This window comes from Aythya marila (genome assembly GCF_965140915.1).
Source record: "Aythya marila genome assembly, contig: HAP1_HAP1_SCAFFOLD_158, whole genome shotgun sequence".
Lineage (NCBI taxonomy): Eukaryota > Metazoa > Chordata > Aves > Anseriformes > Anatidae > Aythya > Aythya marila.
This window is the reverse complement of record NW_028136675.1, coordinates 1,291,498-1,318,123: the sequence shown is the minus strand read 5'-3', so window position 1 is coordinate 1,318,123 and position 26,626 is coordinate 1,291,498. Positions and strand designations below refer to the sequence as shown.

General features: G+C 52.4%; 1 protein-coding gene across 1 annotated transcript; it reads left to right on the top strand.

Moving 5' to 3' along the window:
- Positions 1–5,523: 5,523 nt before the first annotated feature.
- Positions 5,524–25,139, top strand: LOC309891592 (scavenger receptor cysteine-rich type 1 protein M130-like; the record flags this gene model as incomplete). The annotated part of the gene is made up of 9 exons (XM_082785943.1): positions 5,524–5,902; positions 6,141–6,460; positions 6,572–6,872; positions 6,953–7,267; positions 7,594–7,908; positions 8,351–8,491; positions 9,159–9,254; positions 9,932–10,125; positions 25,119–25,139. 9 exons carry the CDS (start codon positions 5,524–5,526, stop codon positions 25,137–25,139), a joined length of 2,082 nt encoding a protein of 693 aa, XP_082642069.1.
- Positions 25,140–26,626: the final 1,487 nt, after the last annotated feature.

The window sequence follows — 26,626 nt, the reverse complement described above, 5'->3', positions numbered from 1 at the left end:
GCACCCTCAGTATATTTGCATATGATAACATGTTAGCTGGGACAGTTGATCTTCTGGAGAATAGGAAAGCTTTGCAGAGGGATCTGGAAAGGCTGGATTGATGGACTGAGTCCAATCACATGACATTCAACAAAGTGTTGGGTCCTACCCTTGAGTTATAACAACCCCATGCAGCAGCATAGGCTTGGCGAAGAGTGGCTGGAAAGCTGCCCAGCAGAAAAGCACCTGGGAGTGTTGGTTGACAGCCAGCTGAACGTGAGCCAGTGGTGAACCCAGGAGGCCAAGAAGGCCAATGGCATCCTGGCCTGCATCAGAACCAGGGTGGACAGCAGGACCAGGGAAGTGACTGTTTCCTTTCTACATGGCACAGAAATATAGAATGTTTTGTGTTGGAAGGGACCTTAACGATCATGTAGTTCCACCACAGACCCACACACCACCTCCTAATAGGCAGGGACATGTTCCAATAGATCATATGTGCTTACGAGGTCACTGTCGGCTGAAGATAGGCCACGAGCGGGACCATGGCAGGTGAATGTTCCTGTGATGCCAGTGGTGCCTGCATAGCTGACAGGCTGAGAGCAAGGATGGCCTGTGCTAGACGCTGTGAGGACCCTGGTGCCTGAGAAGATTGTGGGCCAGGAATAACCACATGGGTCGTGTGGGTCTTTTGGAACTTATGATGTCATGTCAGCGATGGCACCCCATGCTTGATTACTCCTGGAACCCACCACCAGAAACCCCAGGCACCTGTCTACTGGTGCATCACACTTGTTCATAGGTGAGCAGGTAGCAAATAAGTGTCTATGTGGTGCTCAGGTCAGTGGTGCCTGTGGAGCTGACAGACCAGCAGCAGGCCCACAGCTCTCATAAGTGCTTGTGAGGGCACTGTTGCCTGAGAAGATGACAGACAGGATGGAAACCCATGCCTGGGGAATGTACTTCTGATGCTACTCTTGGCTGAGTAGCCGATAGGGCAGGAGCAGGTGCATGGCCATATAAGTTCTTGGGAGGTCACTGGAGCCTGACTACTTCCATGGCGAGTATGCATCAGCTGCACGGATATCAGAGAATCACAGAGTCATAGAATGGTTTGGGTTGTAAGAACCCTAGTGACCATCTAGTCCACATCCCTCTGCTACAGGCAGGGACACCTTCCATTAGGCAACATGTGCTTATGAGGTCATGGTCAGCTGAGGAGTTGATAGGCCAGGAGCAGGCCCCTGGCCTGTGGATGTCATTTGGATGCCAGTGGTGCCTGTGTAACTAACTGGCTGAGAGCAAATATGGCCTGTGCTAGATGCTGGGAGGACCCTGGTGCCTGAGAAGCCAGGAAGCCAGGAATAAGCACATGGCTGGTGTGGGTCTGTGGGGAGGTCACTGGTGATCAAGTAGCTGATAGGTCAGGGCAAGGCCCACGGATTGTACCGGTACCTGTGAGGTCACTGGTGCCTGAGGAGGTGGCAGGCCTGGAACAGGCCAAGAACTTGTGTAGGTGTTTGTGAGGTCATTGCTGCCTGACTACAGACCAGGAGCAGGCCCATGGCAGGTGAAGATGCTATGGCATCACCTGGAGCTGAGTTGGAGAGAATAATGAAATATCTCACGTAGGAAAGAATCAAAGATCAGTGAGTCCAACTCCAGCCACCTGACAAAAAAATAACTTATATTTATCTAAAAAACCTGTAAAAACTATAAATATATAATAAAAATATTAACATACATATTTATAAAATAAACTTTATACATAATATGTACAAAATAATATAATAAAAATAAAATAATATAGTAATATAAAATAAAATAAAAATAAAAATAAAAAATATTATATAATACAATATAATTAATATAATAAAATATACCGTAAAATATAGCATAATACTCTATAATATCATACTGTATGGAATATAAATATCACATAAAATAATATCATATAATACATGTATTATATATAATATATTATATAATATGCAATTAAAATAACAAATATTTAATATTAATATATGATGTAATGTAATATATCCTAATATAATATAATAATGTATATGTAAACTGTATATTTTGTATATATTTATAAAAAATATATATTCTTTTAAAAATAAATAATATGTATATATATACTTATGTGTGTTTGTATATATATATATTGTCCCAACACTTCTTGGACTCTGCCAGGCTTGGAGCTGTGAGGAGGCTGGGAGGCACCGCAGGGCCATGCCTGGGCACGGGGCCAGGAGGAAACCACCGTCTTCCTGCCCGGGCGCCATGTCACGTGGGCTGCGGTTTGTGCACCTGCAGTGGCAGGCAGGCTCCAGCTCCCGACCCGCCGCGGGGAATAACGGCCCCTGGGTGACACGCTGAGAGCCAGGGAGACGCCTGAGGCTCTGGGCTGCAGCTCTGCTGCCAGGGCAGGCCCTGGACCAGCTCTGGCTGCTGCCGGGACCCCACAGGAGGCTCCCTGGGGAGGGACGGGACAGGCAGCACCCCCATAATGGGGCTCTGGCCCTGCCCAAGGGCCTTTCCCAGCTGCTGCTGCCAGCACAGCGGGGGCTGTAGCAGGGGCAGGGGCTGGTCCCTTCCCAGCCTGACACAGCCCTGCTGCAGGACCAGCCCCGTGGATCCCATGGCGCAGAGACGGCCGGACAATCACACCTTGGGCTCTTGGATGCTACAGCTTAGGAGATGCTCCATGCTCCCACAGCAGGCTGCAAGGGGTGTCAGAGCCATCTGCCCCCACACCCATCCCTACCCCACGATGATCTCCCACCGCAGTGACGTGAGAGCCGCAGCGGAGCCGTCCCTCATATATGGTCATGAAGAGCGCTGGAGAAGTTCATTGGAGAGCTGGGCTGCGTCGGAGGGGAGATAAGTGCCGATAACGTCTAAAAAGGTGCCTGCTGCTTCGATTGGCTCCTCCTGCAGCTGGGACAGCATCTGCACAGATATATTGCCCTCCCATCATTTCCATTTCACTGTGGGTGCCCAGGAACTCCAGCAGCAGGGTTGTGCTGTCAGGACAGGAGCCTCAGGATGGGGACAGAGGGACTCCTTTTCCCTTGGGTGCTGTGGCTGCTCCTCTGGGTGCATCCATGCAGAGGTAAGTGACAGCTATTTTCTTCAACAGATTGGGGCCAGTGGGCAGCAGTGGGGTCATTGGGATCCCTCTGGGAGTGGGGTTGCTTTGCAGGCACCACTGAAATGAGAGGCAGAAGGTGCTCAGTCCCTCATCCCTGTGTTTTAATCTGTGCCTGTCTGGGTGGGAGAGGGTAATCCATTTCCACAGCTCCCATGTATTTGGCAGACCATGCTTGGCTTCATTTCTAGAAACCTTGACCTTGGGTACCCTTTTGGGACCCCTTTTTTCCCGGCACTGTCACCCTGGGTCTGGAGGACTCCCAGACAGTGAGAGTGGCCCTCAGTGATCTCCAGGGCACAGCCAATGTCTGGGGTGCCCCACAGGGCTTGTGTGCTTTTCCCTGCCCCTGGGATATGGGGAAATACGGACTCCAGGAGGGCAGGTTGTGTCCCAGTAACAGAAGCGGACTGGAGCATCTGCACCCAGAAGTGGTAGAGAGGTGTCCTTCCTGGGGCCCTGGCTAAGCACAGGGACTGGTCTGACAGCAGGGACGGAGAAGAGACGCAGTTTGTTGGTATCTTTGTGATCAACTCAGTGCCCTGTGGGCACCCTCGAGGTCCTGGGTTGGACAGTGGATTTCGGAGGTGCTTGTGGCAAGCAATGGGCAATGGAAGCTGCTCAGGGGCATGGGGCTGTTTGTGAGACACTGGACTGGGGAGGAGCAGGAGCCCTGTGCAGGGCTGGGGGCTGTGTGGGGGTGGGCATTGGCAGGACAGGGGGCCACTGGGGTGGGAGGAGGTGTTGAGGGCTGTGGGGCAGTGAATGGCCCAGGGGTTTAGAGCTGGGTACCCCCAGACCAGCATAACCCATGGGGAGTGGAGAGACACCCTCACACACTGCCCCAGGGACTGCCCGTGGGGCAGGGCTCCCACCCTGGGACCTGTGACTCTGGCTGGGCAGGAGGCACTCACAGACCCACAATGTGGGGCTCGAAGCTCTCCTGACCCTTCCTGTGTTGGTGTTTGAAGGGGCTGCGGAGGTGAGGCTGGTGGATGGCGGCAGTCACTGTGCTGGGAGAGTGGAGGTGAAACACCAGGACCAGTGGGGGACCGTGTGTGATGACTCCTGGGATATGTCCCATGCTGCAGTGGTTTGTAGACAGCTGGTCTGTGGGGTTGCTCTCAAAGCTTTTAAGGAGGCACACTTTGGGCCAGGATCTGGACGCATTTGGATGGATGATGTTGAATGTAATGGCACTGAGTCTGCCCTGTCTGACTGCACCCACAGGGGATGGGGTCAAACAAACTGTAATCATGGTGAGGATGCTGGAGTGACATGTTCAGGTAAGGACTGAATTTGGTCCCTTCCTCTGGGTCCAGGAATGTTGTAAAGGACCTGTAAAGGGCTGTTGTAAAGGATCTCAGGAAGCAACAAGTGGACACCAGAACATGGCTGTGTGTGTCAAGTTGCACTCTGAGCTGGGTCTGTCACTGCTGGTGTCCCTTGTCCCTGGGGAAAGCCCAGTGGGAGCACACCCAGCCTGGCCCTGAAGCTGGAGCAGCCAAGCCTGGGGAGGTGCCTGGGGCTGGGAGAGGAAAGCCCCCACCCTCCAGCTCCACCAGTCACCAGCAGCCTCAGGGAAGGGCATGCAATGGCCCAGGACTTATGGGTTGTACTCCCAGCAGACAAGAGAACCTCAGCCAAAGCAAGGGGGCTGTTCAGAGGGCAGGAGCACTGGGCTTGAGCAGAGGAGCAGGGTGCCAAATGGCACCTTGTTCCTGTCCCAGGGTCACCCAATGAGAGCCAGTCCTTGGAGACACAGCCCCTTCAGGTAGTGCTGACCTGAGGCCCAGCCTCTCCTGCCTGCCCTGTGCCCCAGGGGCTGTGCCAGCACCTCCTGGCTCTCCTCTCTGCCTGCCCTCCCACCAGGAGCTCGTGTCAACCCAGGGCTGCTCTCTGCCTGCTCTCCTGCCCTCTGCTCAACTGGTGGCTGGGCACGTGCCTGTCCACACCACACTTTGTCCCTGCCTGAGGACCCCCGTTTTCCTGCTCCCCAGATGTGCCCCATGTAACAGCATGTTCCCAAGAGCCCTAGCAGCCCCAAGGAAGAGGCAGCTTCTCTGGCAACTCCAAGGGATTCCTCAACCTCACCTGAGCCTGGTGGGGCAGAGCCAGCTGCAGAAGCCCCCAGTGCCTGGGCCCATTTCCCTGGGCCCACGTGCTGTGGCTGCTGCAGTGCTGGGTCTGGGGCCGGGCAGCCCAGGGGCTCCGGGCAGCAGCAGTTTGTCTGAGCGGTGCCTGTGGCTGGGGGCTGGGAGAGAGGGCAGCCCATGGGTGCTGGGCTGGATTCTGAGAATCAGCAGGGGGTCCCAAACCTCTTTGTGCCATCAGCACCCACTGAGAGCTGCTGGGCTGGCCATGGGGCTCTGCATGTGGCCACCTCAGGGATGAGGTGGGAGGTGGGCACAGAAGTACCAGAGGGCTCTGGGAACTCACAGATCTCCTTGGTTGCTCCAGGATTTGTCCGGCTGGTCGGAGGGGACAGCCCCTGCTCAGGAAGTGTGGAGGTCTACAACAGGGACCAGTGGAAAGCTGTCTGTCACTCCCACTTTGGTGCCAAAGCTGCCGAGGTGGTGTGCAGGGAGCTGCAGTGTGGCACAGCCCTGTCTGTCCATGGGGCAGCTCACGTGGGAGAAGGGGCCGGTCCTGTCTGGGACAGAGAGCTGCAGTGTGTGGGGAATGAATCCGTCCTCTCCTTCTGTCTCACGGGGGCCCCCAAGGACAAGGCCTGCACCCACAGCAATGGCACTCATGTCACCTGCACACGTAAGGACTTGGGGTGGGATGGTGCCCACGGGGGCTGTGGTGGGGGCAGGAGAGCAGGGTGGGCACTGGGCTGTGCTGGGTGGGGGACAGGTGGGGTGAGGTGGTGGTCTGCAGCCCTAAAATGAGAGTGCTGCAGGAGGAGAAAGGCACGCTGTCCCTTTGGCCTCTCCTGCAGATCCTGTGGGACCAAGAGCACAAATGTGGCCTCTCTCACCCTCCTTTGTCCTTGAGTACACAGGGTTCAGGCTGGTGAACGGCAGCACAGCGTGTGAGGGCAGGGTGGAGGTGGAGGTGCTGGGGACGTGGGGGACCCTCTGTGCCTCCCGCTGGGACCTCTCGGACGCCCACGTTCTGTGTCGGCACCTCGGCTGTGGCTTTGCTGAGTCCATTCCTGGAGGAGGGCATTTTGGGAGAGGAACCGGCCCCGTCTGGAGAGACTCGTTCCACTGTGACGGGACTGAAGCCCACGTGGGGCAGTGCCCGGTGACTGCCCTGGGGGCCTCACCATGCTCCCAGGAGAACGCTGCTGCTGTCATTTGCTCAGGTGAGTGCTGGGCAGTGCTGCAAAGTCCATTTGCCCCTGGTGTGTGACATGGCCACCCACAGCTGGGGACCCCACATCAGCACCAGGCTGAACTTCTCCTCTCACCAGGCCCCATGTCCCTGCAGCTGGTGGGCGGAAGGAGTCGGTGCGATGGGCGCGTGGAGGTCTTCCAGCACGGGACATGGGGCAGAGTCCTGGATGAGCAGTGGGACATGCAGGAGGCCAGCGTGGTGTGCCGGCAGCTGCAGTGCGGAGAGGCAGAGGCAGCCTACACCCCCGTGAGGGCCGAACGAGGACCAGGACCTGTGGGGCTGCGTGGGGTGTGGTGTGCAGGGCACGAGGCTGACCTGAGCCTCTGCAACACCTCCCTGCCTCAGAGCACACCGGCAGCAGGGGTCATGGAGGACGTGGGTGCCGTGTGCCAGGGTGAGTGGTGCTGCACGTCCCCCATCTGTGGGGCTGGGAGGGCAGCCAGTCCCTGAGGGTCGGGGTTCTCCCCGCTGCAGGGAGCCGGCGGGTCCGGCTGGTGGACGGGGCCGGGCGCTGTGCCGGGAGAGTGGAGATCTACTACCAGGGGCGCTGGGGCACCGTCTGCGACGACGCCTGGGACCTGGCCGACGCCGCTGTCGTTTGCCGCCAGCTGGGCTGCGGAGGGGCCCTGGAGGCAGCCGGCTCTGCTCGGTTTGGGGAGGGCTCCGGGCAGATCTGGCTGGATGGCGTCAACTGCTCCGGGGCCGAAGCTGCTCTCTGGGACTGCCCTGCCGAGGCCTGGGGGCAGCATGACTGCGGGCACAAGGAGGACGTGGGAGTCATCTGTTCAGGTCTGTGCTGGGCGTGGGGCTGGGAGCTGGGGCCTCAGAGACTAGGGTGAGGGCAGAGCTGGGCAAGGCTGATGCCATCCCTGGCTGCCTTGGGTCCCCTGCCCAAGCCCATCCTGGGGAAAACCTCACACAGACCCTTGGGAGCCCATCCACCCTGACAGTGAGTGGGGAGGGCAAAGGAGTATGTCAGAGACCTCTCTGCCCCCAGATGCAAAAGAGATTTGCTGGCTGTGCCTCTGAATTCCTGAGCACCTGGGGTGCAGAGGAGCCTCTGTTCCATCAGCCCCAGACCAGCCTGTTCTGTCTGGGGCCTTTCCTCCTTCCAGAGTTCATGGCCCTGAGGCTGGAGAACAGCGACGGCTGCTCTGGGCGCCTGCAGATTTTCTACAATGGGAAGTGGGGAAGCGTTTGCTCCAACTCCATGACCACCGAGACGGTGTCACTGGTGTGCAAGGAGCTGGGCTGCGGGAATGAAGGGGAACTGGAAATGCATTCTAATTATGCTAAGCTGTCTGGTACTGCATGGCTGGATCACGTGGAGTGTGGGAAGAGCAACAGCTCCTTCTGGCAGTGTCCCTCTGCTCCCTGGCATCCGCAGTCGTGTGATGATCTCCAAGAAGAGACCCACATCACCTGCAATGGTAAATCTGAGCCATCAAGGCACCAGGTCCTGTTCCCCACTGGACATGGTGAAATGCAGAGAAGGAACCCAGAGAAGCTTTGACTTTCTGCATTAGACCTTGTAGCTGCTGGAGGAACAAAGGTGACTTCAGCTTTCAAAGCTACCCATGCCCACCAGCAGTACCTAGTCAGGCTGCCAGCAGCCCCTGGGGGATGCAGAGGCATCTCCATGCGGGGTCTCAGAGAAGACCAGTCAGGAGGAGGGGGCTACATGCTGGGCTGTGAGACTCGAGGGAATATGTGGGAGCTGGTGGAAGTCTGTGATGGACCCAGCAGGGTGGAATCTGCCCCATCACCCAGCCCTGTCATCCCCAGCCTCCACTGCCTTGTGTGGTCAGGAGTGGCACGTCCTGCCCCCAGCCTCTGTCTGATGCTGCCCCTGCCATGTTCCTGCCCATGCAGATCCCCCACGGGGCCGTCCGACCACCAGCAGCGAGAGACTCTCGGTGCCTGTCATCATCTGCATCATCCTGGGGGCCCTCCTCTGCCTGCTCCTGGCCCTCCTGGCTGGGCAGGTGCGAAGCGCCAGGGCTCAGCGCAGAGGTGGGTCCTTCCCCAGTGGTCCTGGGGGGGAGATGCCTCCTGGCAGGGCTGAGGGTGCTGGGGGTGTTGGAGATGGGTACAGGCAGAGCTGTGTGCTGCTTCCTGCCCCATGTGCTGCCCCACTGACTGACAGATCATGGGGCACCAACATCAAGGGGTGGAGAGAGCCCAGAGCCTGAGGCATCAGTTCTGGGGTGAGAAAAGAAATGTGAGAGCTGGGCTGGGTGAGACGGGGAGGATGCACTGCTGGCAGTGCTCTGGGCAGCTCTGAAAGGAGGAGCATGGGGCAGCAGAGTCCATCACTGTGGTGTCAGCCACCCCCCAGCAGGGCATGGGCTGTGCTATTGATGTGTGGGGCAGAGATGGAGCAGCAAAAGTGGGGAGGAGAAATGAGGGAACTGGTGCAGGGTCTGCACTGGGACATGACCCAGGGAACAAAGGGGCACAAGGGCTGTCTCCAAAGGGATGGTGCGAGGCTGACTCTGCTCCAGACCATCTCTATGGGGATGCTGCCCTCCCTGGGGATGTGGCTGCAGTGCCAACACAACACAGTGGGGCTGTGCTGTGGGGACAGCCTTGTGCTGGCCCCGATAATGGGGCTTGGAGAACCCAGTGGGGTCCTGTCCCTCTCTGCCCATCCCCAGATCAGCCCTGCCTCTGTCCCCAGGCTCTGGGAGAGCTGGGGAGCCCTTCCCTGAGGCCGTGTGTGAAGAGATCGCTTACAGCCTGGCGTGGGAGAAGCAGGCGAGGTTCAGTCTCTCAGGTGGGTGAAGGTAACCTGCGGGGGCACATCTGCTGTGTGCATTCTCCCTGCCCCAGACCAGGGATATCCCCTGCATCTCCTGCCCATGGTCCCTGAAATGGTTGGACCATGGGGTCTGTGGGAGAGCATCTAGGTGTTGGCCCCCACAGAGGAGCTTCCTCCCCACCAGCTCTGCCCATCCCAGAGGGGACAGCCCCTCTCTGCTTGTCCCTGCACCTTATTGAGAGCCAAGGGCTAAGCAAAGGGCTGTCCCAGGGCAGCTCTGGGAACCTCTCTGGGAAGTGCCTTGTCCCAAGGGAACGGGTCTCCTCCCCATGCAACCCCAGCTCTGTGGGTGCCCATCCCCAGCAGTGCTGACCACCAGTCAGGGCAGCAGGGCTCATCCCACAGCACCCACTGCAGCTCTCTGCAGCCTCCTTTTCAGAGGGGTCCCTGACCCAGCTGCAGCCCTACCCCAGCCACATGAGGAGGAGGATGGTCTGGGGCCACACCCAGGGATAAGAGGTGTGGAGGGGAGGAAGGGCTCCATTTCTCCTCCCTGCAGACAGACCAGACGGGCAGCAGTGCCACCGAGTGTTATCATCAGAGCTGGAAGCATGAAGGCTCTGCTGTGACCCTGACACCAGCAGCATGTCAGCCCTGTGTCCCCACACACCCTCCCATCCTCTGCTCTGCAGAACATCTCTTCTCATTGCCACCACCTTCCCTCTCCTTTCAGATGTCCCTGTCCTGCCCGGAGGTTACCCAGCAGATGGCTATGATGATGCTGGGGAGGTTTCTGACCCTGGGGAGGATCCTGTCCCTGGGCAGGGGGACTGGGAAGTGCCCAGGACACCAGAGGAAGGAGCTGGGCGCAGGGATGCAGTCACAGGTGAGAGGGCAATGCAGCACTGCCACTTCCTAGGTGCCAACCCCAGGCCTAGGAGAATCCATGCCATATTGAAAGCCTGACCTTCTCCACATGGAGAACCTGTCCTGGGATATTTTGTGGGGGCTGGGAGAATGGGCCGAATATCTCAGGCTGGTGAGGACGAGGAAGGTGATAAACAGCCCCAAGGGGCACCCCACAGACCCAACCACAGCAGCCTGCCTTGATGCTTACAGGGGGAAGCCTGCACTCCCAGAGAAGTGCTGGGGTCCCTGGAGCTGAGGGAGACACCTCGTCACCTTTCCTGGGGAGCACGGGCTATGACGATGTTGAAGAGGTGTCTCTGGCATGTCCCCACAAGGACACCCAGGATGTGACACCAGAGCCCCATGCACAAGAGTTCCAGAGCCCCAGGCCAGCAGAGCCCAGCCCTGCCGAGCAGCTGGGTGCAGCCGGGAGGAAGGAGAGCTCAGTGCCACTGGGAGAGCCGTGAGTGCCAGGAAATGGTCTCCCTTTTCCAGCAGGCAGCAGACACACATGGGTATTTCCCCTCTCGGTATTCCCCTGTTTTTATGCTGTGTGTTGGTATTTCCTCATATTAAAACCCTCTGGGGGCTTTGTCCCAGATCCTGTGCTTCCCTGCCCATGTATCCGGGTGTCTTCCTGAGGCTGATCAAGGGGAGCAGAGCTGAGAAACACAGCAGTCGGGGAGGGTCTCGTCATAGGGTCAGCAGGATCAGTGTCTGGCTGTGGTGCTGACAGAGCCCCTGGTCCCTTGACACTATTCCTACTGACAGAGACATTTCTGTCCTGCCAGCCACAGGCAGTTTCCAGGCAAAGTGGATCTCTGTGAAGCCCTGTGAGGCACTCACTGGCAGTGCCCACCCTCTGCTGCCTTGGGCCCCCATGGAGCCCAAGGATGCCTGACCAGCACCCACGGGCAGGGATACCTCTCTTGCAGGAGTTGAATAAGTAGAAAGGTGGGACCCTTGGGCAGGGCTTGGAACCCAGACTGCCCTCCCAGCTCCTGCTGGTGGGTCCCCACAGCCTTCCAGTTCTTTCCCAGTAGGCTTCTCTGCTGCAGGCTGGGAGGTGTTTTTGGCAGTGGGATGGTGGGCTGGAACACCTATTGGAGCATCTATTTAATCCGTTTGGGTCAGTTGTCCTGGCTGTGTGCCATGGCATTGTCCTGCATACCCCCAAACCTACATGTTGTGGGGACAGTATGAGACATGGAGAACCCATTGATACGGTTCAGCAGTAAGTGAAACACTGGTCTGTTAACAACACTGCTTTGGTCTCAAATGCAAAACTCAGCTCCATATGAGCTTCTCTATGTAGAACCATAGAGATTGAAAGAGTTTCGAGGGAGAAATGAATCCTAGCACAGGAGCTAGCAGGAGTCATTGAGAGAGCATTAACTATGACAGGGGAAGGGGATAAAACAGGCATCACCAGAGAAGTGCCTGGGGGAGCAATGCTGAAGCTGAGGGTGAGGCAGATATCTCATCTGAAGTGCATCTACACCAATGAATGCAGCATGGCCAACAAACAGGAGGAGCTGGAAGCGATTGTACAACAGGCTAACTCTGACCTAGTTGCTGTAAGGAAGCATAGTGGGATCACTCCCACTACTGGAGCACTGTGATGGATGGCTACAAGCTCTTCAGAAGAGATTGACAAGGAGGGAAGGGTGGTGGTGTGGCAGCCCTTTATATTAAAGAGTGTTTTGATGTTGAAGAGCTTGGGGTTGGGAATGGTAGAGTGTCTATGGATAGGAATCAGGGGAAAGGCCTGTAGGGGTGACATCTTTGTGGGGGCCTGTTATATGGTCGTATGACCAGACTGGTAGATGAGGTTTAGGAGTTCTTTTTGCTTTCCGTGTTTAGAGATAGGACAGAGTCTTAGAGGGAGGTTTTCGTGTTCTGCTTTGGGGAGCCAGTCAGAGTTTAGTGTAAGGGCTAGATTTTTGGTTATTTTTTTGTTTGTTTATTTGTTTTTATGGTGTTTTACTGGGTGAGGGCTGGTGTTAAGGCTGGCAATCTAATGCTAATGATTAAAAGCTAGGCTTTATTGAGAGTTAAGACTAATGCTAAAAGGTAACATGTCTGGGGTTTGACTTCAAGGTAGGATTTGAGGATGGGGATTAGAGCAATGAGTTCCTTCCAGGGTGCGGGATTTAGAGTAGCTGTAGGTGTTAAGGTTACTGGTTAGAAATCTTACCAGGACATAACATGAATATTTTTCAAGTGAGTGTTGCAGAAGCATCAGCCTTACCTGAACCCCTATCACTGCCTCCTAATCCTTCCTTCCTCCTAGCCAAACCCCTCTTCTTTCCCCTAAATCTCCCACCTTTATTCTCCCAGCTTTTCCCTGTCCTCATCAAATGTGTCACCCTGTTGGGGGCAGCTTTCTGATTACCTTTATGACCTCAGAGGCTCTGCCTCTGTGCTGTTGGCCAGCCAGATGCTGGGACAGACGTGACCTCACAGCCAGCATCCACAGGGCTGCAAGGAGCTGTTGTGGTCAGGAGGCCTCTTCTCAGCCCACCCAGGAGCACGGGTTGCAGGGAGTGCCCTGCACAATCCCTGAGATACTCTGCCTGCCAACCAGCTCATGCTTCAGAAGGCCTTCCACATGTCCAGAGTAATTTTTCCTCATGTAGCCTTTATCAGCTCCAGGGCATCCTGAAGAAAATGGACGCCTCTCTGTAGAAAAGTGATCCAAGAACTGCTTTCTCAATTTCTTCTGCACAGCTAAAACGACACACGTTTACACCAGCCATCAGCCTGAAGGTGGCACATCAGGTCCTCAGGCACAAGTGCCCTGACACCCACCTGCACAGCCATGGGCCTCCTGCTGCCTCCTGATGTCCTGAGGCACAGCTGACCTCTGCAGAGCATCCCCACCCATCTCTTCATTGATTCCTGTGACCTGACCAGACCTATGTCACCTCCCCTGCCTCCTCCAAGACCAAGTGATTGCTGCAGAACCTCTCAAGCCCTGCCCAGCCTCGTGGGGCCAAATCCCTTCATTTACATCATAAGAGTGCAGGAATGAGGGATTTGAGGTTTGGTTGTTCCGTTTAGAGTTTAGGGATTGTATTTTACCTTCCAAGTTTAGGAACTGGGCAAGGTCTTAAAGGGAGGCTTGTGAGTTCTGCTTTGGGTAGACAGTCAGTGTTTAGGGTATAAGCTAGATTTTTGGTTAGGGTTTTATTATGTACCTTGTTACAGGATGATATCTGGCAATATAATTCAAGGAATTAAGAACTAGGGATTAGCAAGAGCAATATGTTAAGACTAAAGTTAAAAAGTAATTTGTTTGGGGTTTGACTTCAAGGTAGGAAATGAGGTTGGGGTTTAGAGCAGTGGATTCTTTTCAGGGTGAGGGAGAGCATTTAGTACTAGGTTAGCACTACGTTTTCAGGTTGCTGGTTGGAAATTTTGCCAAGGCCTAACACGAATGCTTTCCCAGTGAGTGTTGCAGAAGCATCAGCCTTACTTGAACCCCTATCACCTCTTTGAAATTTTTCCTTTCTCTTAGCCAAGTCCCTCTTCTCTCACCAAGGTCTTGCACCTTTACTCTCCTGGATTTCCCTTGGCCTTCCATACGTGTCACCGTCTTGGGGACAGCTTTCTGAAGGTCTTTGTGACCTCAGAGGCTCTGCCTCCTTGCTGTTGGCCAGCCAGATGCTGGGACACAAGTGACCTCAGAGCCAGGATCCACAGGGCTACAAGGAGCTGTGGTGATCAGGAGGCCTCTTTCCAAGTCTCCCAGGAGCAGTGGGTGCAGGGGATGCCCTGCACAATCCTTTGGGTACTCCGTCTGCCAACCAGCTCATGCTTCAGAAGACCTCGCACAAATCCAGACTCACATTTCCCCACGTAGCCTTTGCAAGTCCAGAGAATCCTGAAGGAAATGGCCACCTCTCTGTAGGAAAGTGATTCAAGAACTGACTATATATTTTAGAAAAATGTTGAGAACTCTTCAGAGGAGTTGCTGTGAAAGTCATGATGACTAGCATTGGTCATATCCATATGCAGTGAACAAAGGCCCAGCCCAGACTGCTCTGTGGTTCCCCTAACTCTGCCAGGAGGCCAGCCCAGCCCAGACCCTCCCCAGCTCTCCACACCTGCCTCTCCTCTCCCCAGCCCAGCCCAGCAGAGAAGTCCAGACTGGGCTGGCCCCAAAGCTGCAAATGAAGCAGGGGAGGTCACTGGCAGTGTCTCTGCTGCTGCAATCTGCAGGAGAAAAACCCTACTGATCCACCTTCCCAGACAGCCTGCACTCTCCCCTGGGCCAGTGCCACTTCCCAGCACAGCACAGCACCACACTGCTGGCCCTGGGGTTCCTCAGGCAGCACCACTGTACACACACAGCACCCTACTCTGCTCCTGGGACACCCCATATCCCACATAGACTTGCCCTAGCCCAGCATGATTGGGCTGGCCTGAGCAGCCATTCCTGCAGCCCCTGCCCATGCTGCCCACAGCCCCTCAGCTGGCGGTGCTGCCCTGCAGAGCAAGGGGACTGTGGTGCATGGGGCTGTGAGGCACTCTGCAGGGCCGTGCTGGTCAGGCTGTGAAGGCAGAGCTAACTGGTGTGGGGGGCACTGCCACTGACTGCCTCCCACACAAATGGTTCTTTGTCCATGGAGGGTGCGCACAGATAGCCCGCCTTCTTCAGAGTCAGAGACTCGAATAAATTCATTGAAGGGACCCACAAGCATTATCAAGTCCAACTCATTTCCAATGTGAGGAGAAGTTTTGGGATGATTCACTCGATCCAGACTATGAAATTTCACTGGTTGAATAAGTAATAATTTTCCCAGTCCCTTTCCCATTGCCTTGTGTTGCAGAGCTCTCCTTTGTCTATGGAACACAAATAATGATCATATTTCTCTCTGGACATCTGTATCATCTTATCATCATTAGTAGATATCTTATCATCAGTAAAACAAAGTAAGAGTAAAAATAAAAGGAAAACAAAATGAAAACTGTATCTCGGTCTGTAATGAGTCGCATTATCAGTGATATGCAGAGGACAGTAACTATATTGCTTCTGAAAAACACCCAGACATCACTTTCCACACTGCATCCTTCAGCACGTGATTCCTCATGCTGTAGATGAGGGTGTTCACTGCTGGAGTCAACACTGAGTACAGAATTGCCAGTAAAATATTCAGGGATGAGGAGGACATGGATGGGGGTCTCAAGTAGGCAAATGCGCCAGAGCTGATGTACAGGGAGACTATGACAAGGTGAGGCAGGCAAGTGGAAAAGGCTTTATGCCGTCCAGGCTCAGAGGATATCCTCAGCACAGACCTGAAGATCTGCATATAGGAGTAAAGAATGAAGAGAAAACACATTAAAAGTGAACATGCAGTAAAAACAATTATCCCAACTTCTCTGAGGTAGGCATCTGAGCAGGAGAGCTTGAGGATCTGGGGAATTTCACGGAAGAACTGGTTCACAGCATTGCCTTGGCAGAATGGTAGCGAAAATGTATTGGCAGTGTGCAGCACAGCATTGAGAAACCCACTACCCCAGGCAGCTGCTGCCATGTAAACACAGGTTTTACCACATATGATGGTCCTGTAGTGCAGGGGTTTGCAGATGGCAACATAGCGGTCATAGGCCATGACGGTGAGAAGATAAAACTCTGTTGGAATAAAGACAGCAAACATAAAGACCTGGGCAGCACATCCCGGTAAGGAGATGGTCCTGGTGTCCCAGAGGGAGTTGGCCATGGATTTGGGGGCAGTGGTAGAGATGCAGCCCAGGTCAAGGAGGGCGAGGTTGAGGAGGAAGAAGTACATGGGGGTGTGGAGGTGGTGGTCGCAGGTTACAGCTGTGAGGATGAGGCTGTTTCCCAGGAGGGCAGCCAGGTAGATGCCCAGGAAGAGCACGAAGTGCAGGAGCTGCAGCTCGTGTGTGTCTGCAAATGGCAGGAGGAGGAACTCGGTGGGGAAGCTGCTGTTGGACATTTGTTGCATCTGGGCATGGTTGCCTGTCCATGGAGGAATAGAGAGTGACATGTTAGAGAGACTTTTCTGAGCAAAAACTAAACCTTATTTCATAGAAATCCTCCTCACCAAGACTGCATTCTCACTGCATCTTCATCTGAAGAAGACTTGCTCCTGCCTGGAGCTCTGCATCTGTCTGCCTAAGGGTGCCACAGACACCATGCAGATCCCCTTTAGACTGAGCAAGAGTTAGTACTGCCAAACAGTATATAGTGAAGAGCACCAGGAATGGATCTCAGACATCTGCTGGCCAGAGGCATCTCCCTCTTTACAAGTGCTGAGAAGGAGTTCCAACAATCCCACAAAACACAAGGAAGGTTGTGTTGGTGCTCTCTGTAAGCTAAAGAGTGTGGAGTGAAATTGTGAGGTTCCTCAGACCTAGAGGTCCCTTTCAGTATAATGCTCTATTAGTTTCAGTCCCTTGTATAATCCTGACAGCAGCATTATCATCCCCCTGACTGCCCTCCAAAGCAGGAAGTTGAAAGCAGAGACCTCAGAGAGTACCTTTCCTTCAGGTATGGCAGGTATTGTTCTTCCCTTTCAAGAATCTCCCCTGAAGATGTCCTGTGGGTGCTGTGGAGCTCTGAGCAGGCTGCCCCAGGAAGCAGCCTCTTAGCACCTGCAGGAACCACCTGCCCTGTCCTGCCCTGCTAGGGGGGTTTCCTTCCACCAAAATCTCCCCGCAGTGCCTCAGACAGCTCCCCGGGCAGGCTGAGTGCTGAGCCTGGCAGGCAGCAGAGGCCCTGCCCCAGCACACAGCCCCTGGAGCACAGCAGAGACCCTGCTCTGCACGACAGCCCTGGACAACCCTGCCTGTACCCCGGCTGCACAGCCTGCAGCCAGCATTGAGGGAAGGAACCCTCATGTCCTGTCCCTCTGACAGCTTTGGAAGGTAATCCCTGCTCTGGAGCACTCTCCTCTTATACAAAGAAACTGCGAGTGTTCTTGTGAAAAATCCTATAGGCTGTGGGATGTGCCAGCAAATCTGGAGATGGCACAGGAACAACAGCTGTGCTGCCCTGCAGCCACAGACTTACCCTGTTCAGGGCTCTGAAGACTTCAACAGTGAGCTCTCAGCATCCCTCCTCCACACTGCCTTTAACATCTCCCTCCCTTCTCTCAGCTGCCCTTGTCCCCTGCAGGCAGTGCCCCCAGCCCTGCTGCACTGTGCAGAGGAGCTGCTCCTGGGCAGAGCTGTCTCTCTGCAGTGCTGCCCGCTTTCCAGGAGCTCCCGTTGGGCCCAGGAGCCCTGCCCAGCTCAGCAGCACGGGGAGCTCTTGACAAGTCCCTGGGCCTCCAGGGGAAATCAACTTTGAATCAGACTGATGCAATCCCTGATGTTTCCTCCCTTAGTTGAGGAGTGACACTTAGTGTCTGCAGTGTCATTTTTCCTATCATGAGAAGTTTCATCAAAGAATCAGCTTGTCCTCTTTCACTTTTAGGCAGGACACCCAGCCTATGGCTGGCATGAATCACATTTTCCCAAGCTGAGGGAAGTGATCACAGGGAGTCAATTGATGCATCTTATTCTGAGTTTGATGTCCTAGGCCTGTAATGGAGCCCAGAACCTTCCATACCAGTCACAAACCCACACAATTTCCGATTTCTCTAAACTCTCTTCAGATATGTAAAAAATACTCTAGATTAAGCTCCCATGGTAGGTACGGGAGATAGAGAAGAGTGGTGAGTAGTTCAAATCATAGAATCATAGAATATCTCAAGTTGGAAGGGACCCACAAGGATCACATCCAACTCCTGGCACCACACGGGTCTACCTAAAATTTTAGACCATGTGACTGAGTGCACAGTCCAAATGCTTTTTAAACTCTGACAGGCTTGGTGCACTGACTACTTCCCTGGGGAACTAGTGAGGTGTCCAACCACTGTTCTGTATTTGTATGCTGCTCACCTGGGATCCTCACTAAAAGTCTTTTATTCTTCTTCCTCACACCCCTTGGGATGTGGGACCCCACAATTTCAGGATAGTGACTGCCAGGGCTGACACGGATCATCACATCCCTGACCAGCTCTTTCTGGCATGCAGGTATCATATCCAGGTTTGTGTTTACTCTGTTGGCCCACCTGGCAGCTGGACCTAGAAGCTATTTCAAGACGCTCTAGAAAGTACCTGTACTGTCTCCACAGAGCTCTGTTCCCCTTCTGGAAAATGGCAGGAATGATAAAAAGCCCCCAGGGAGACCCACACTCATACATCCAGAGACTTCTTTGGGGTGCTTAACAATGACTATGTCCACTTGGTCGCCCTGGCTGCAGGTTCTTTTTCTCCCACCATGCTATCCCTTCTCTGCCCCCTTCTCTGATTGACACCCACAAGGGCTCACAGAACTTTTCACAATGTCACATAAAGGAGCTCCATATATCTAAGCAGCTTCAATGAGGAAATCTAACTCTGGATCATTCCAGCCTGTCTGTCCTGAAGTCTGCATCCACCCACTGAAGGATCCCATAGCTGCATGTCCTGTCCCACCATGCCTTGGCAGTGACTCAATGGATGTCAGAAATCACAGGCTGCAGCTTGTTCTGATCTGTGCTCCTGGCTGAGGGTGTCGCTACATCTTTGGGCTGTCACATCTCAGCTGTTGGACCATGCCAAACTCTGCCTGCTGTCTGCAATGACAACGAGAAACAGAGCTGGGATGAGCAGCTCTAGCAAGAAATGGGTTTGCTTTCGGTCTATCTCTGCATCCCCTGTGGGCCATTGGTGGAGGTTATGCAGCTCTCCAAGAATCTCAAGGTACTGCTGAGAGGCACACTCTGAAAATGGTTGGTCTGTTCCTTGACAGATACATAAAGGGATAAGTAAAGGATGGAGGAGAGAGAAAGGAGTTTGAGAGCACAGGCACATGAGTGGAGTGTCCTACGTCTACTAAATTAACAGGTTCCAACAATTCCCTTGTAGGGAGAGGGGCCTTACTGAGACATCTTGATAGATTGGAATGGAGGTCAGTCACCTACCATTTAAAATTTAACAAGAACTAATGCCAGATGCTGCACATCAGACAGTGTATTCCTGGACATACATGTAGATTGGGGGATGAGTGGATGGAACATAACCCTGCAGAAAGAGATCTGGGGGCTGTGGTTCATGGTAAGCTCAGGATGAGTTAACAATGTTCCCTGCAGTGACCATGGTTGAGTTGATCCTGCAGGAGGGCAGCACAGCTGACAAATAGCAAGCTCACAACTCTGGTCTTTGGGAGAGCAGTCTTTGGCCTCTTCAATATCTGCTCAGAAGAACACTGTGGGATAAGATCCTGGAGAAAAGAGCAGTCCAACAAAGATTGTTAATATTCCAGGATAACCTCCTACAACATCAATAACAGCACATCCCAGGAAAGATGAAATCAGGCAAAAATGGCAAGAGGCCTGCATGGATGAACCAGGAGATCCTGGCCAAACTCCAACCCAGAAAAGAAGCATAGCAACACTGGAACAGATAACATGAGAGGAATACAGAGGCCTTGTGTGGGCATGTAGGGATGAATATCGGAAAGCTAAAACCTGACTCTAATGGGATTTGTCCACAGATGTCTATGGCAGTAAGAAGGGCTTCTGGAAGTACATAGGTGACAAAAGAAAGTTTCTGGAATATGTGGATCCACTGCTGAATGAGGCCCAGGATCTGTTGACACAGGACAGGGAAAAGACAAGAGGTGCTGAGTTCCTTCTTCACCTCAATCAGTACAGGCAAGGCTGCCCTTTGAGAATCCCAGGTCACAAAGAAAGGGGAAAGTCATGCACACTTGGAGGGAGTGGGTCAGGTCAGGGCATACTAGACCAAATGGGATACACAAGTCTATGGGAGCTGATGGGATTCACCCATGAGAGCAGAGGGAGCTGGCTGATGTCCTTGCAAGGTCACTCTCTTGGTCATCTGGGATCAGTCCTGCTGACCAGGAGAAGCACCCCAAGACTGGAGGAAGGCATATGTACTTCCTAGCTGCAAGAAGGGCAAGGATGAGAGCCCAGGGAAGTACAGGGTGTTCAGGCTCCACTCCATCCCTGTGAAGACGATGGAGCAGTTCATCCTGGAACCCATTTCCAGGCTCAGGAAAGACAAGAAAATCATCTGGAGCAGCTGGGACATCTTCATATAGGGGAGGCCACGCTTGACCAATTTGGACATGAAATGTCCATGCTGAAATGACTGGCCTGGCAGAAGAAGGCCGAGCAGTGGTTATAGATCTCCTCTGACTTCAGTAAGGTTTTGTAGTGGACTAACCTGAAAGTAGCTAAGCACCACACAGCAGCTAGTTTGGTCCCCCCACCCAGTGGGTCTAAAAGTGAGAAAGCTTGTGGGCTGAGATAAAGAGAGTTTAATAAGTAAAGCAAGAGCTCTGAACACATTCAAAGTAAAATGAAAATAAAATAAAATAATGAAATGAAATGAAATGAATTGAAATAAAATAATAAAAATAATAAAATAAAATAAAATAAAATAAAATAAAATAAAATAAAATAAAATAAAATAAAATAAAATAAATGTAATAAAAAGAACTCGTTATTCTCCACTTGTCATTGACAAGCAGAAGTTCAGCCATTTGCAGGAAAACCATATTTCATCAAGTGTAACCATTAGTTGCAAAGGAGGATGTAATATTTCTCAATATTCCTCACACCATGAATAAAAGAAAAATACAGACTTTTTTAGTGTTTCTTCAATAGCTCAATAAATGCCTATCTTTTTATTTCTGTCTCAGCTCAGCATAATAGACACATCAACTTAGTAGAGCAGGTCCAGAGCAAGGCTACAAAATCTTTCAGAGGGCTGGAGCAGGTCTGTTATGTAGAGAGGCTGGGAGAATTGGGGTTTGTCAAGATGGAAAAGAGAAGGCTCCAGGGAGACCTTACAGCAACCTTCCATTACCTAATACGGGCCTACAGAAAAGCTGGGGAGGGACATTTTATCAGGGAATGTAGTGACAGGACAAGAGGTAATGGCTATAAAACTAAAAGAGAAAAGTTTTAGATTAGATATTAGACATTCACTTACTGATGAACCACGTAAGCGCAGCATCAAGGGTTTCTGTTTCTCATACTGCCCCCCATGACATGTGGGTTGAGAGCATGCAAGATATTGTGATGGGACACAGTCAGAAAAGCTAATGCAAAGAGATCAAATTGCTGTTCCCCACCATTCAGCCCCCCCCTGCAGCCCACTACCCCACTACCAAAAGCATGCCATGGACAGCAAACACACCTTCTGTAAAGAGAGGCTGAGAGAGTTAGGATTGCATAGTATCGAGAAGACAAGACTCCATGAGAAATTATTGTAGGTTACTAGTACATAAAGAGGACCTGCCCATGGGTGTAGTGATGAAGTGAAGGGAAGCAGAATGAGGAGAGGAGAGGAGAGGAGAGGAGAGGAGAGGAGAGGAGAGGAGAGGAGAGGAGAGGAGAGGAGAGGAGAGGAGAGGAGAGGAGAGGAGAGGAGAGGAGAGGAGAGGAGAGGAGAGGAGAGGAGAGGAGAGGAGAGGAGAGGAGAGGAGAGGAGAGGAGAGGAGAGGAGAGGAGAGGAGAGGAGAGGAGAGGAGAGGAGAGGAGAGGAGAGGAGAGGAGAGGAGAGGAGAGGAGAGGAGAGGAGAGGAGAGGAGAGGAGAGGAGAGGAGAGAAGAGAAGAGAAGAGAGAAAGAGAAGAGAAGAGAAGAGAAGAGAAGAGAAGAGAAGAGAAGAGAAGAGAAGAGAAGAGAAGAGAAGAGAAGAGAAGAGAAGAGAAGAGAAGAGAGAAGAGAAGAGAAGAGAAGAGAAGAGAAGAGAAGAGAAGAGAAGAGAAGAGAAGAGAAGAGAAGAGAAGAGAAGAGAAGAGAAGAGAAGAGAAGAGAAGAGAAGAGAAGAGAAGAGAAGAGAAGAGAAGAGAAGAGAAGAGAAGAGAAGAGAAGAGAAGAGAAGAGAAGAGAAGAGAAGAGAAGAGAAGAGAAGAGAAGAGAAGAGCTAGGGATCAGGTAGGTATAAACTTCTATTCTGAACTGGACTGCTGGTGAACAAGGTGCCCAAACTCCATTTTACACTGTCAGGCACACTGTCATTCAGGTGACAGGGCTGTTAAATGAGGTGCCTCATTCTTCATTCAGCACATGGAATAGTAATTTCTGTGCAGGAGGAGTGGGTTTTCCTCAGAGAAGTCTACCTTACTTGTCACTTTTATCTTCTCGTAGTGTAGACCTGCATGCCCTGAGGCAGCAAATGTCCAACAGCAGCTTCCCCACTGAGTTCCTCCTGCTGGCATTCACAGACACGCGTGAGCTGCAGCTCCTGCATTTCAGGCTCTTCCTGGGCATCTACCTTGCTGCCCTCCTGGGCAACGGCCTCATCCTCACTGCTGTAGCCTGCAACCACCACCTCCACACCCCCATGTACTTCTACCTCCTCAACCTCGCCCTCATCGACCTGGGCTCCATCTCCACCACTGTTCCCAAAGCCATGGCCAATTCCCTGTGGAACACCAGGGCCATTTCCTGCACAGGTTGTGCTACCCAAACCTTTCTGTTAGTCTTTTTCATCTCAGCAGAATGTTATCTTCTCACCATCGTGTCCTATGACCGCTACATTGCCATCTGCAAACCCCTGCACTATGGGACAATAATGGACAGCAGAACTTGTGTCAACACGGCAGCAGCTGCCTGGGGCAGTGGTGTTCTCAACACTGTCCTGCACACTGCCAATACCTTTTCCCTCCCCCTCTGCCAAGGCAATGCTGTGGACCAGTTCTTCTGTGAAATTTCCATAGATCATCAAGCTCTCTTGCTCAGATGCATACCTCAGAGAAGTTGGGCTTGTTGTGGTTAGTGTTGTTTTAGCATTTGCTTGTTTTGTTTTCCTTTTGCTGTCCTATGTGCAGATCTTCAGGGCTGTCCTGAGGATTGCCCCAGAGCATGGCCAGCACAAAGCCTTTTCCACTTGCCTCCCTCACCTGGCCGTGGTCTCACTGTTTCTCAGCACTGTCTTTTTTGCCTACCTGAAGCCCCCCTCCATGTCCTCCTCCTCCCTGAATCTTTTGCTGGCAGTTCTGTACTCGGTGGTGCCTCCAGCAGTGAACCCCCTCATCTATAGCATGAGGAACCAGGAGCTGAAGGATGCAGTGTGGAACCTCATGACTGTTTTTCAGAAGTGATAAATTATCTGTCTTCCTTCTCATATCACTCATAATATAACTCATTACAGGTGAGATGTATTTTTAATTTTTTTTTCTCATTTTGCTTTTCATTTCTTGAGGTAATATTGTGCAAAAAGAAATTATTTTTTCATCTTCTTCCATGTAAACACCCACCTGTCTTGAATGACTCTGAGATGTGGTGGAAACAAGGTTTATTTAAAGTGTGTTTGAGATATATTTAAATAAAAGGAAGGACCTGCAGTGACTTGCTTGTCTGAGATCCTTCCTCAGACACCTGTGGTGGAGCTGCAGGGGCACTTGGCTGTGTGTAGAGAGTCCTGGCACAAGAGCACTGCCAGGGAGCCTCAGGGCTTGGTCTTTCCTGTCCACAGGCAGGGTCAGGCCAGGGGCATGTCTCTAACACAGCTGGCTCCGTACCAGCATCTCCAGCATAAAAGGGCATCTGCCTGGGGCAGTGCCTGAAGGCTCAGCTCTTCTCCCAAAGCTGCTCAAATGGATATTGCAAAGGAACGGAATTGAAGTAGGCTCCTTGCTCTGTTTGATTCCTTGTGGGCTTATGAGGATGAGATCAGCTGATCACCCAGGGTCAGCTTTTAGGCAGGGAGGGCTGATTCTGGTATTGCCTACATGGATATGGTGACTCTACCAGCCTGTATCCACAGCATGCAGTAGTTGTGAAGGCAGGCAGGCATCTTTCTAGAGGGAAGTGGAAGCTGCCAGAAGAGCCCAGGGAATCATCAGGGACGGTGTGTGTCAAGGAATCAGCAGGGCATGGAGCCCACAGAGCATGAGCATATCCAGGGTAGAGCCACCCAGAGATACTATGCAAGATCTGGGATGGAACAGGCAAAGGAGAGCTCTGCAACTCCAGGGAACACAGCAGGCATAGGGAAAGAAGTCTGCTGAGTTATTTGTTACACCTCTGGTGAAATTTCATAGACTGGATCTAGTAAACCACACAAAACCATCCCTTGACATTGGAAGTTGCTGCCTTCAGGGGGCAGTGGCAACCTGGTTCAGGAACGGCATGGCGACCAACCCCAGGCCGCTCAGTCCATTGGCTCACAGACACCAATGTGGTGGATGGCAAATGGCATTTATTGTCGAGTCACATGGTGTTATATAGCCGAGGCCCACAACGTCACTTCCGCTTGCTTATGTCACAGACCACGCGCTACTGTCCATTAAGGGAAGGGCTCCACCTTTCCGTACAGCGCGACATCTTCTGGATGCCAGACCCTAACTACCCACATTTCCCCCCTCCCTATGCACAACCAAATTAGCTAAAATATAACCATCTAAAAAACGGTTCTGGTAACAATCTTAAGAGGCAGACATCATAACTTAAATAAAAAACATAAGGCACAATAACCAGGAGAAAACTAGGAGGTAATTGGTAATCCTGAGTAAATACACTCTTAAAGTAGTTGTTGGTGTTCTACCAACATAATGTAAACTTTCTCTAACCGACTTTTAACAAACGACACAAGCTTATTTAGTATACAAGGTCCAAAGATAAGATCACACAAAGGCATTGCAGCCCCCCACCCACGGAGGCCGCTTTGCTGTTGTCTGGATTCTGCCAGTGTGGAACTCTCAGGCTTAGACAGGACGCTTGTGACTTATTGGCTTCTCTTGTCACCGGGGTATACGGATTATGGGGGTGTCTGATGATCTGTTCCTGTGAACAGAAACTCAGTTTTCATTAGTTTTAGTCTGAAGGTCTGGTTTGATGGACTTAAGCAGACACCATTTGACCCTGCCATCTTTTTTGACTGCAGCATACCCTCGTCCTGTCAGAACTAATTTCCACCCTTGTTCCCATTCTCCCAGCTCATTTCTAACTATAACTGACGGGCCTTCTTCTAGCGCTCGAGAATTTTCGCGCTCGCGATTTCAAACCCCTTTGTTTTTAGTTTCTGAGACTGTTGACACTAGCTGGTCCACTTGACTTCCTGACAGCGCAGCGATCAGGATATCGTCCATGTATTGGATGATAGTCGTGGTCGGATCACTGTACCGAACTGGCGCCAGCGCCCGATCCACTGTGATCTGGCAGATAGTAGGCAAGTTGATCATTCCTTGAGGCAGCACTTTCCACTGGAAGCGTAAGTTGGGGTGTTGGCTGTTTGGAAACACAACAGAGAAAGCAAATCGCTCCTTGTCTTCTTCATGTAAAGGTATCGAGAAAAAACAGTCCTTAATATCAAGGACGGCACAAGGTTGCCCTTCCGATATCATAGAGTTCATAGGCAAAAACATTAGGACAGGACCCATTGGTTGCTACGACTGGGCCTTTTGCCTCCACAGGCAGTGATGAAGAGTCGACCGCTGCCTGGAGACGATCTGCAAATTGTGTAAAGCTCTCACTTTCACTTTGTTTTATTGTTGACCATGGCGATGGTTTGGCAATAACTCTAGAGGCTGTCCGAATAGTTTCTCTGGCCGCACGAGTAGTTGCCATAACTTCATGGGCCCACAGGCCCTGGGCTTGCGCCTGGGGGGTGATCATTGTTGGGTCCATACCCATTAGCCACTGCAGGCTAGAGCCATATAGTGGGTGATCCGCCCCAGTTACTTGGGCCAGTTGTCTCGTACAGTTGTCCTCCCATTCTTGTTTAAAAACGATCATCCCTGCCCCATCAAAAATCAGTCTACAAGTTTGTTTTATATCAAACGGGAGCATATCGTCTCCCCCAAAAACACCATCTATGAGGGTGGAGACCATTGCAGAATTAAGTTCTTTATCCGCGATGGCTTTAACAATCGCTTGTACATCCTTAGGGTTTATTGGTGAGTGGACCCTCTGTTCCCCATCCGTCACCCGGACCGGGAACGCTAGTGTGGCCAATGGAGCCCAGTTGGCACATGCAATCTTAATTTTCCTCCAATCCGTGAGACGAATTTCTCCCCCTCGCGGTGCAGCTTTATTTCGGATGGGGATATTTTTGCTTTTGACTCAATCTGTCCCCATTTCCTCCTCCTCCTCCGAATTTGAATCGGTATCTGATCTGGAGTTGGAGCTCGACTGACTCATCACCTCTGAGTTCCGGTACGCTCCCGTCGAGTTCTGGCCCCGCCCACCACCCTTGCGGGCGGGCCGTTCTCTCCCTTGTGGCTGGCCCCGCCGCCTTCTCGGAGAGGCGTTTGCCCCACAAGAACATTTTTTCGGATGGACGTTCAGATTGGCTCTCTGCCCCTCTCTCGCACTTCTACCTCCTCCCCGGTCGCCCCCACAGCCGTTCTCTTTCTCGTTCTCCTCCTCCCATTTGCACGTGTTAGTTAAACCTAGCACTTCTTCCCCGTTCCCGCTGGAGGCATCTTCGCCCTACCCTTCGTCT